Source organism: Dipodomys spectabilis, unplaced genomic scaffold, assembly GCF_019054845.1.
Source record: "Dipodomys spectabilis isolate Male_0828 unplaced genomic scaffold, ASM1905484v1 ptg000324l, whole genome shotgun sequence".
In the NCBI taxonomy this organism is placed as follows: domain Eukaryota; kingdom Metazoa; phylum Chordata; class Mammalia; order Rodentia; family Heteromyidae; genus Dipodomys; species Dipodomys spectabilis.
Genome location: NW_024871001.1, coordinates 1,715,756 through 1,727,896, shown reverse-complemented (window position 1 = coordinate 1,727,896; position 12,141 = coordinate 1,715,756). Strand labels below are relative to the sequence as shown.

The following is a 12,141-nucleotide window of genomic DNA, read 5'->3' as shown; positions in this document are numbered from 1 at the left end:
TCTTTTGTCCAAAGAGACATTTGAGCAAATTATAAAGAGAATCTGGAAAAGAAATCACGTGAACATTCACAAAAAAGTATATTGTGGGCAGAGAAAGCACTAAGTATAAATGCTCCTAAGTATCTAATATCTTGTCATGTTCAAAAACCCCTAAAGAATCAAATATAGTCAGGGAAATATAATAGAAGAATGATGAAAATGGTCATATTGTAGATACACTCTTGGGAAAATCAGATTTGTTTATAGATTGGATACAGATTATAAAGGATGAGACTAGGGTTTTTCACAGAGCAACTAAATGATAGAATTGCCACTTCTCCAGATAGTAAAGAACAAAGGAGGAGTAAATTATAGGAAAAAAACAAAATTCCATTTATAGATGTTAAGTTTGAGGTAACTAGTAGATACCCTTTAATGTGTTTATTAGAGTGATGATGCAGAAAGGATTGGAGAGTTGAAGAAAGATAAAAAGGGATATAATATTCATTTTGATTGAGAAAGTCTGAACAAATGGTAAAATATACTGGGAATAGTAAACTTCTTAAAGAGCCCATAGGTAACATTTACAGATTTAAAGCATAGTTTTCTGGGTTTTGTTTAGTTTTGCTTTTCTCCAACACATTCGTGTTCCAACAAGTTAATCAAGAACAGTCTGAAAGTTGAATTTAATGCGATTAGGTTTTTTTCCCAATCAGCTACTAAGAGAGATGAGTATGTGGAAAAGAATGATTATAATGGACAATGGAAAATGAACTGGGCAAGAAGATAAATATCAAGTTTTAAGATGCTAGAAATACGATAGTAACTGTGGGTAGTAGACTCTAATTAGTGAAAGGACATTTTTGCAAAGAGCAATTTATCTAGAAAGAGTGTATTTCTTCACTGATGGTTTTACTGGCCAATTCTAGGCTCTAAATTACAGTAAGACAAATCTAGCATCTTTACCTCTAGCCATTCAAAGGTAGATTAACTTGCAAGCTTTATATAAATGTTATATGATCAACAAACATAGCTCAATATCACAAACTGTGACATAAATAGTAACAGCAATAAAGTTCTGCCTTAGGAACACAGTTTAATCTTTCTCACTATCACTTGTATTTATCTGCAACTATTTTACTTTCAATTTTCGTAAGTGTTTGGGATGGACCTAAACTTCTCTGGCATGGGTCATTTTTTTATGTCTGAATTGTTTATTTCCTTGTTTTGACTGTTTTTTTTAGAGGATCCAAGTCCTATTTCATTTTTTTTTACTGATCACAACCAGTCCAATAATACCTAAGAATTCAAAAGTATAATGTATAATGAGATGTGCCCTATAAATCATGTGCCTTATCAGTACCTTACCACTGTATATATGAGTCAAAATGAAGTGATGATCTGGTAAAAAATCTGGTAAAAATGGATATGCTCTTACACCAAGCACTAAGAACACACACAGACATAGCAACTAAAATCAGTTTTTTAAATTTTCTAAGTTCTAGATCATTGCATTTACCTAATATCATTTTTAATTGTAAGGTTATCTAAATTTCACCTGTTCAGATTATAATGAAAATGTTTAAAAGGTTGACTTCATTCTTAACATAGCCCTGATGACATATTAAGAACACTCGACAATATGGGCATTTTTGTTCAATGTAATGATTACATATTTTATTATATTTCCATAATTTTAAAAATCCTATATTTTCCTTACAAATATTTATGTTCAAATTTTAGCTTTAACTGATATATACTTGTTGATTTTTATATTTTTATACTTACTTTGGATAGTTTTATAGTCATCATCTCTCAAAAAGCCATCTTTACTACCTACTGAATCAAACCTTACATAGAGAGCATAGTCTTGCCTATGGGAAGGCCCAATATCCTTTATACGATCAGCTACTAACCTGTAAAAATCATGAGAAATTATTTTAAAGGAGATATACCTTATCACCTCTCAAAATAAATTACTAACATAATTCTGAAGTCTATGTAAGCAAATTAAAGAACATAAAGCTCAGTCTGAATATAAAAGTCAGAAAAATGAGTTTATGACAATGTTTCAAAGATGATACTAAGTCATCAAGACCTGGCTTACATGCTACTTTCTCTAAAAAAGATTTTCTTTCCAGGAAGAATTTATTGATGTCTAAGGGCTCTGATAAATTTTCTATAATAGTCAATCTTACTCCTGAGATGAATTGAAAAGTTCTGTTACAAATATGTCTTCCCTAGTGGAGTAAATACATATCGCCAGCAAATAAATAAATAAATTTGCATTTCTACCATACAAGGTCTCCAATGATTTCTCCCATAACATGAAGTATGTTAAATGATCATCAAAAATACTAGCAATTATATTAAGCATACTAGAATATATAAAACCTTAACATGAAATCAGATTGGAATTTTCTGGTAAGTTTTACTGTGAAAAGTATACAGTCTGTTTGAAGTGTGGTTAAAGGAAGGTTGGACATGAAGCACATGCCTAAGAAGGATTAGAAGTTTGAAGCAACCAGGACAAAACTAGAGTCATTAGCTCAGATACAAAATATAAATGAATTCTAGGAGTATAGCCTCGCATGGATGAGGCCCTGTCTCAATCTTCAGTTTTGGAGAATCACACACAACACACACACACACACACACACACACACACACACAACTATGTTGTTAAAGGGTTGAGGATATAGTTCAGAGATTGAACACTTTCTTAGCATGTGCAAAGTCCTGAGTTCTATTACATTGCCATAAAATTTTTAACAGAACATAATAGCATTAACGTAATTTCCATTAATAATTAACATTTCCATGTAAGTAATTTTTGCTTACTTACTTTGGACTGAAACAAAATGTAATCACAATCTTTTCATATGGTAATAAAGTCCCCGAATTAGGCATGCATGAGATAAAATTAGTAACATCTATGTCCTTTATTTTGTTTAAATAAGCAAGATTATTTAAGGCAATATCTGTTCTCTCTGGAACATTTGAACCCTGTAATAAAATAATTAGAAATAAAAGCATATTAAAGTAAAACAAAAATATTCTAGAAGTTTAATAATTACAGAAATTTCAATATTCAGAAAATAGAGAATATCTAATTTTAAAGCAAAACATAACTAATGTAAAGCACATGATAAAGAATTTAAAATATTAAAAATAACAATAATCCCTAGTTACTGCTCTATAAAAACACTTATTTGATTTACTTAAGATAGATATTGCTAGAAATAATTTATTACATTTATGAGGTTACTGTAGAAAATACACATCTGTCAGATGAATCTGTCCAGTTTGGAACATATGTAAAATAAATAGCTTCCTGGTTATTAATATATTAAGGAGCTGTTTAAAATTATAAAACCTGTTATACCTGTTGTATGATTTACTTACTAATTCTTCCCCAACAGAATCATCTTCCATTATTGCCACCCAATTTATGGTTTGAGGGCTATTATTATGTAGAATTGCATGTTCAATTTTTGATGTTCCAAAAAAAACAGAACCGAATCTTATACATTCCAACTTTTTGTTATTATTCATGTTAAATAATTCAATAATCTGTTCAACCACATGAACTTTGATATTTAAAAATATATCAGGACGACCTTGTAAACGCACTCTACAAGAAAATAAAATATGCACATGCATAAATATTTAATAATAATTGTACCATTTATTTCCTTCTAAACATTTTGATAAAATTATGTAAAATGACATTATAATTAAAATTTAATAGCTTAAGAGCAGTTCCTTTCACATACATTATAGAGATTATCAGGTCCTGTAGTCTGTCTGAGTCTTCACAGTAGAACATCATATGTGCAACTTAATTCATAGTCTAATAAAAACAATAAGGTTTGAAACAAACTCACAACTTGACTGCAGAAAGAACTCAATGGAATGACCTCCAGGTTTTTACCTTAGTTTAGACCTTTATTGTTTCCTCTTGCTATATTTCTAGGATCTCTAGTAAGGCTATGCCTATGCCATATTTGTACAACCTATTCTGTTTTTTTGTTTGTTTGCTTGCTTTTGTTGGTGATGGGGCCTGAACTCTGGGTCTGGCACTGTCCATCAGCTCTTCAGCTCAAAATTAGCTCTTTACCACTTGAGTTATGGCTCCACTTCTGGCTTTTTCTGCTTATGTGTTGCTGAGGAATCGAACCCAGAGTCTCATGCATGCAAGGCAAGCGCTCTACCACTGAGCCACCTACACAGCCCCCATTCTGTTTTGTACACTGCTGTTACCATGGCTTTTCTAAAATGTCAACTAATTGAAACATCCCATTCCAAAAGTCTCAGTGACTTTAAAGTCTTCATAATAAAATATAAACTCCTATCAGAGCTTATAACTGTTTCTCATACATTTGTGCTATGGCCTTTAATAAGAAATATATTTTACATTGCAATGTAGTAACCAACACATCTGTATACTCCAAAAGCACTGAAAGACATTTACCTTACTATATGAGATTTATTCTAATATCTTTTGTTTCACCCTTTAAAACACTAGTGGTGACCCACTGTATTTATTGCACTTCCAATGAACAGACATAACTCATAAAAAAATAATTCTGGTTTATAAGGTCCTTTCATAGATCCTGTGTGGTTCTGTTTTTCTGGTCTCATCTTGAAATATCCTCTACTTCTATATTTCTTTTTTTGGGAGGAGGTCTGGTTATGGAGCCTGAACTCTGGGCGTGGGCGCTGCCCCTCAGCTCTTCAGCGCAAGGCTAGCGCTCTACCACTTGAGCCACAGTGCCACTTCTGGCTTTTTTCTTTTTGCTTATGTGGTGCTGAGGAATTGAACCCAGGGCCTCATGCATGCAAAGCAAGTGCCCTACCACCGAGCCACCTTCCCAGCCCCTACTTCTATATTTCTTACTACTCTCAGATCCCTCACTATATACACCTCTAAGATTTTAAGGCAAGTATTTTTTTTTCTTCCTGAAATGATACCACTAAACCAATTCCTTCTACACACACAGATACACACACACACACATACACACACACACACACACACACACACACACACACACAATCATACTACTGTTGTTTGCTGACTATTCTATTTTACTAATAAGTGTTTGGTTCAACTATCACCTGTTATCTGAGCCCTTTCTTCTTCTACTCCTTCACTCCTATATGTGTACCCAAATGTCACATTCTAGGTTTTTTTGTTTTTTTGTTTTTGTATTTCTGAGACCATATTACTGGCCAAATTGTAGTAACTAAGTTATTGCTGAATAAAAGAAAAATAATATAAATCCAAGGCATATATTAATTATGAGACAAAAAAAGTTTAAGATCCTTACTAGAGTTAGAATGATAGTAATATTACCTTGCTACTTCATTCACGATTCTGGGCTGGTTTGCACAGAAATCCACTTTGATAACTACAAATGATTTAGGTTTCACAGTACCAGTTGTTGGAGCAATGAGTATAGGCAAATGGCCCTGGTAATCTGTACGAAACAAACCTAAGGAAAATAAGAGTTATAGTATACATCTGGATCCTTATAATGTTTCATTAATAGTCCAAGTAAGGGACACACACACACACACACACACACACACACACACACACACACACACAACATAGAAGATGGTCTATTGCTGAAAAAGCATAATTAATTGTAAATCTAGAAACTCATCTCTAGTCAGTAGCTAAAATATAATATCCACTTACTATGTGGTAAGAACATTGCATACTTTATATTTTTAATCTTTATCTCTTTATCTTTACTTAATAAAAAAACAGATGATAGAAACACTGACTTACCTTTGCAAAGTCAAATAGCTGATGTAGTAGCTGTTTTACACTCAGCTGCATTCACATCTTTAAGCTTTTGTAAACTATGGGTGTTTCCTAACTCCTGATTTTGGTTTTAACCAATAAAATCTGAGCAGAATTGATAGTATTCAAGTTCAAATTCAAATGTACTTGACAGTAAAGTGACGAATGTTTTCCTTTAGTAACTGCTACTTCATTGGCCTATGCCCCAGAGTACAAAAAAGTGCAGCAGATCAACCAAACTAACCCATACACTTGAAGTAAGAAACAAAGCAGCCTGGGCACCAGTGGCTTATGCCAAGCTACTCAGGAGGCTGAGATCTGAGGATAGCAGTTTGAAACCAGCCTGGGCAGGAAAGTCTATGAAACTCTTATTTCCAATTATCCATCAAAAAAGCCATAAGTGGAGCTCTGGTGGGGTACTAGCCATGAGCAAAAAAGCTCAAAGTACCTAGGCAATGAATTTAAACCCATGACCAGAAGAAAGAAAAGAAAAGAAAGAAGGAAAGAAGGAAGGAAAGAAGGAAAGAAGGAAGGAAAGAAAGAAAGAAAGAAAGAAAGAAAGAAAGAAAGAAAGAAAGAAAGAAAGAAAGAAAGAAAGAAAGAAAGAAAGAAAGAGAGAAAGAGAAAGAGAGAAAGGGAGGGAGGGAGGGAAGGAGGGAGGAAGGAAGGAAGGAAGTTCAAGACAATCTTTATACAAAGAAACAAAAAATTTTTATATATGGAATGGGGTAGCAGGTGTTATGATACCAATTCTAATACCTATGAAGAAGTAAAGGTAAGAAATTCTCAGTCTGTGCCTGACTTCATAAAAAAGCATGAAGTCCTATTTCAAAAATAAGTAAAACAAAAAATATTTGTGAGTGAGATTTAACTGATAGAGTACCTGCTTAGCAAGTGAGAGATCCAGATACCATTATAAAAGTTTTGAAAAGATACTGAATATTGAAACAACTTGTTACATAGCAATATTTACTGCAGCTAATAATTGATAGAGCTCAGAGTGTTTCTAAATATAATATTCACACTTATAGCCACTAGTACTTCCTAAAGATTATTCCATTCACAGAAGGTAATGGAAAAGAGAATATGTTTCTGAAATTAAATGGCATATGAAAAGTTACAGTGATTTCTCATTCTGAGAACAAAGGTAGCTTACAATTTAATGTAATGTTTGGGGTCTACATTAAAACATGCCAGCCCTGAGATCAGACACTCTATTTCATCTTTGTGGTCCCAGAACTCTACATCTTGCCTAGTGCTAAGTATTGTCCAAAATACCTGCAACAAATTGGGACAATGAACCAGTGTTATTTGTCATCATAAAATATTAATACAAATGATTGTGCTGCGTAAATAAACACTGAGAATCTGCAATTCACAACTTTTAAATCACCTTTGAAAATATTGTCTGAAATTATTAATTTAATATATGATAACTAAATATGAGCAAAATGGAGTTACTGAAAACATAAAAAAAGATTTTTGGCTAATTCAAGGATGAACTGAGCAAAATTCAAAATAGCAATTTTACTAACTATTTTTATGGGAATGCTAATGACATAATATTTAAGATTCCTTTTTACTGCCATAAAATATACCCATTTTAAATAAAGTGTTAATGTCTTAATTCTCTAGGAGAACAAATAAAAGAATCAGTTAAGGCTGAATTGGAGAAGTAGTTCCTATAGCATAATTAGCTAGGCATAATTTTTGGTCTACTTTAATTTTCAGTTAGCATACATTAATGAAAAGAAGGGATTTCATTGTGATAATTTCATAAGTGTACAGTGTTCTTTGAACAAGTTCACCCACTCCATAATACTCTTCCTCCTCTCCTCTCCTCTTCAAACAGGATTTGATGGATTTCACTGTGCTGTGTGTGTTTATCTAGGATCCTTTGATCCTCTTTGCCCTCAGTATTCTTTCCTTTCTTGAGCCAAGTCCTGCTGATCCCTCCCTAGACAGTCTTCTTTTTTTATTAATATCACATTATTATCATATCACCATCATCATCTGACAAAAGAATGTGAGTGAATGTTCAAAAGTTATTCGCAATAAAACCCAAAGAACATTCTCAATCTTTATAAATACTTTACAATAATAGATATGTTAACATTATTATTTTATACAAAATTAATATATCTTTATACAATTTTTAAACAAGAAACTACTTTCATGACTTTTTAAAATTGGTAAAAAAAAAAGTGCTAATTTTAATATTTTAGCTCAATTTTGGTTTTGTCAGTCATGGGGCTTGAACTGAGGGCCTTGGCACTGTCCCTGAGCTTTTTTGCTCAGAGCTAGAGCCACAGCATCACTTCTAGCTTTCTGGTGGTTAATTGGAGATAGAGTCTCATGGACTTTCCTGCTTGGGCTGGCTTTGAACCACGCTCTTCAGAGGTCAGCATCCCGAGAAGCTAGAATTATAGGCATGAACTACCAGTGCCTGGCTCAGATTTTTGTTTCTTTACAGATACAGTGCTCATTAAAGTAGAAGAAAATAAATTCAAAGGAAGTAAGATGTAACTTCAGAAAAATAATTTAGCTTGGTTTACTTACCAAAAGATATGATAGTCTATTGTAAGAAAGTGGCAATGGGACAGAGAAAAGTAAGGCTACTGATTTGGCAGAACCAGTAAAGTTGTAGTAGAAAAAAGGGTATTGAGACTTTTTTCAAAATTTTCTAACATGACCAAAAATAAAGTAGTAGCATTGAGTGTAAAGGAGAAAACGTTTTGGATGACAGGTAATGAGCTTGGTATTGTATAGAAATAGGAGTACACAACAAAAGAGAATTGAAGAGTGGAAAGGTGGTAGGAAGGAATTGTAACACCAATATTCAATATATATTGAACACAGTATATAGAGAGGAATATATTAAATTATTAATCGTCACCATAATGGCAGGGTAAATGCCCAGCTATCTGTAATATACAAATGAGGCCATAAATGTTTTAAAAGAGTAAATTTAAATTTTTTGTCAGTGGCTTCCAATTCATAAATGGTAGAACCAAATTTGTACTATAGTTAGTACAAATTTATATAGCACAAAGTTGACTTTAGTCAACGTCCCATTAAGACCTGAGTTTTAACTGCTCTTCTATTTAGGAGAGAGGTAAAAACAGACAAAGCATTTTGTGCACTGGTTTTATTTTATCCAAAAAAAAGGATAGTAGTACTATGTCAAAAGTCCCTAATAAGCTGTGCAAAACAAATCATCTTGTCACTGTCAAAAGCTATGTACATATGACCATATAAGATGATGTTAAGTGAAATGAACCCCAAGATAGGGACACAAGTGGTTTGTTATTACTTGTTATTGTTTTTAATGTATTTATAATGTACTAAGTTTTTTTTCCTTTGGTATGTTCCTCCCCCACGGTATAATCCTTGTTTTCACTGTATTTGATGTCAGTGTCCTGCATCTTATATATACATTTTTCTAATTTGGGGAGGGGAAGGGAAATAACAAAATGCTTAAATAGGGATACAGGTTGATCCATTGTAACAATGAGATGTACAAGTCACTATGTTGAAAACAAACTTTACTACTTTGGTGGGGGGGGGGCAGGAGGAGTTGGGGAGGTGGGGAGGGGATGTAGGGGGAAAACAAAGGAAGAGGTAACAATGCTGGATAGGAAATGTTCTCATTACCTTACTCATGTAACTGTAACCCCTCTGTACACTATTTTTACAATAAAAAACATATTTTAAAAGAAGATCTTGGAGACCACATGTGATCTAAGGGTACCTAAAGCAATGACTGAGCTGAAGAGTCCTTTATACAAATTTGTGTGGCTTTTGAATCTGGGTTGTTCTCCATTTTCTAAAAAAAGTTGAGACAGCTTAAAAATTTAAATTGCTGGGCACTGGACTCTGAAATCTGAGGATTATGGTTCAAAACCAGCCCAGACAGGATAGGCTGTGAGAATCATCTCCAATTAACCACAAGAAAACTAGAAGTAATGCTGTGGCTGCAAGTGGTAGGGACACTAGCCTTGAGCGAAATAGCTCAGGGACAGCACCCAGGCCCTGCGTTCAAGCTCCAGGATCGGCAAAAAAAAAAAAAATCATCTTTGGTTGTGTGTTCTTCATGAGAACTTTAGTTTACAAGCAATTAACAAAGCTCATGTAATACATACTATCAATTGATGGAAAAATAAGGTGATTCAAATCCAAGGATGAGCTTAAAGTTAATGTCATAAAAAAATCAATTTACTTGATAAGCATTTATTTTAGTTTTTAAAGTAATAGTAAAACATTTCACAGTACTCAGTTATAATATTCTTACCCATATTAATATGTATATATAACAAACACAAAATATGCACACAATTCTAAAAGTCAATGTGGATTATTTCTTCAAAAACGTATGGACCTCAGACTGCAACTTAATTAGATTTCTTTCGTTTCATTAAATAAATTTATATTATTTAATTAAAATTAAAGCCATATTTATTTTTTACTCAGGGGGCCTTCATGTGTAGTAGAACTGACTGAACAATTTGATTAAATTTTAGTAAAAAGGATAGAGCATTTTTATTAAAACTCTGAAGGATAATGACTGAATAATAGTTAAGGGAAATTTTGGAAGATAAAATAGTACAAAAAACTCTCAAGTACCTATTGTTACTCTAAAATATAACCATAATAGCTAAGTCATTACAGCTCAGTCACTTGTCATCAATTTAAACTTGATTATTTATAATAAGTATTTGATAAATTTACAGGTATTGGACATATACTTACTTAAAACCCAAAACATTACAAGTTAACTGAGCAACCTCCATTGAGGAACAGTTTTCAGTTTTCTTCCTTTCCAGGAAGAAATGTCAATCAAGTAGTCCCAGAGAACAACTTCAGTTAGTGGGAAAGTCAGAGTCTCTTCTTTCTATATCTAGTCCTCGTATTAGATTGAGAGAACTGCCAGTATTCAATCTGAGATGCTAACCAAGTAATCAAAGGACTGGAAGAATGAGTGGATTTATGTTTACTGGATACCTTCAATGAGAAGTATACATTGTGCATGAATATACACACATACATTCATGGAAATTTCTAAGCTATAGTAAGAATCTACAGAAATAATATTCTGGACAAACTTGAAATATTATTCTCTCAGGAAAACATTAGTAAAAGTCTTCTAGGAACAATGATATAAATTCAAAATTAAATATGACACAGAATCAAGGTAAAATTGTCAAGTGCTAAAGATGAGCTAGGGGCTAAAGCACAATTTCAAATGTGTATCTAATTAAACATCATACAATTTTGTTAGTCCCAGCTCATAAATAAGCAATCTGAAGTTTAATATCTTTAAAGATATTTTCCCTACTTCACACAACTAGTAAGTTATTGTGCCTTAATTCTGCTTCTGATTGGCTCTGGGAACAATGCTACTACTGTGACATCACCCTAACTCCTGAGCTCAGAGAGATCACCTCTCTTCTGAGACTCAGGCTTTGTTAATAAGGACTATACAATGGCAAATTCATTTTTGTTGAGTTATCACATTCTCTGTCTTTTACAGTCAAACTAAGAAACTTTGCTTTTGAGCTACTTCAAATGATAAACATTTTTATGAATCAGAAACCTATTAAATATGCAAGGTATTAAATAGTAACTCTTCTAAAAGTATAAATTAATTTCTATGAGAAAAATATTTACCAGGAGCTTTCCCATGGTTAACAATATGAACCTCTTTACAATATACTGTACTGTCAGCAACTAATGTGCCGAAATCAACTACTGGTTCAATTTCAAGCTGACAACAGGGTATCAACCTAAGGGAGGAGAAAAGAGACGCATATCATCAAAAATTTGGAATTTCCTTTGGGAATATCCATTCAAAGTAGAAAATATTTCAAAATTAATGCTGCAGTTAGTAGATACAAACAAAATATCTAATAAAACATTTTTCTGAGGAAAAGGAAGATTGTGCATGTACATATGTGAACAGAAGCCACTCAAATTAAAAGCAAATAATTCGACAAGAATCTAAAGCATACTTTTGGTGTATAAAAAGAAACTACTAAATTCTCAACCATCTAGGTCAAATTAATAGTTTGTATCAAATTAATCTCCAAAACATTCAATCTTGTTTTACATTCATATTTACACTTTCAAATCTCAAGTAGAATAATTTTAAAAGAAAAAAATTCAACTTGGTACTGGTGGCTCATGTCTATAATCTTAGCTACTCAGGAGGTTGAGATCCAGAGGATCATGTTTCCAGGCAAGCCTGAGGATGAAAGCCTATGAGACCCCATCTACAAAACAATCAGCAAAAAGCTATGGTTTAGGTTCAAGTGGAAGAGTGCCAAACAAGCAGGCATGATGCCCTGAAC

The 12,141-nt window shown here is 32.9% G+C and overlaps 1 protein-coding gene across 1 annotated transcript in view; it reads right to left on the bottom strand.

Annotated features, from left to right (window-relative positions):
* The window catches only part of Cfap47 (cilia and flagella associated protein 47), a 236,069-nt gene that overhangs the window by 222,744 nt on the left and 1,184 nt on the right, over positions 1-12,141 (bottom strand). Inside the window, exons 3-7 of the mRNA XM_042702461.1 lie at positions 11,462-11,577; positions 5,339-5,477; positions 3,385-3,613; positions 2,825-2,985; positions 1,768-1,895 (exon numbers count right to left, since the gene is read on the bottom strand). Of these exons, the coding sequence (XP_042558395.1) occupies positions 1,768-1,895; positions 2,825-2,985; positions 3,385-3,613; positions 5,339-5,477; positions 11,462-11,577 (773 nt within the window). The remainder of the gene's footprint in view (positions 1-1,767; positions 1,896-2,824; positions 2,986-3,384; positions 3,614-5,338; positions 5,478-11,461; positions 11,578-12,141) is intronic.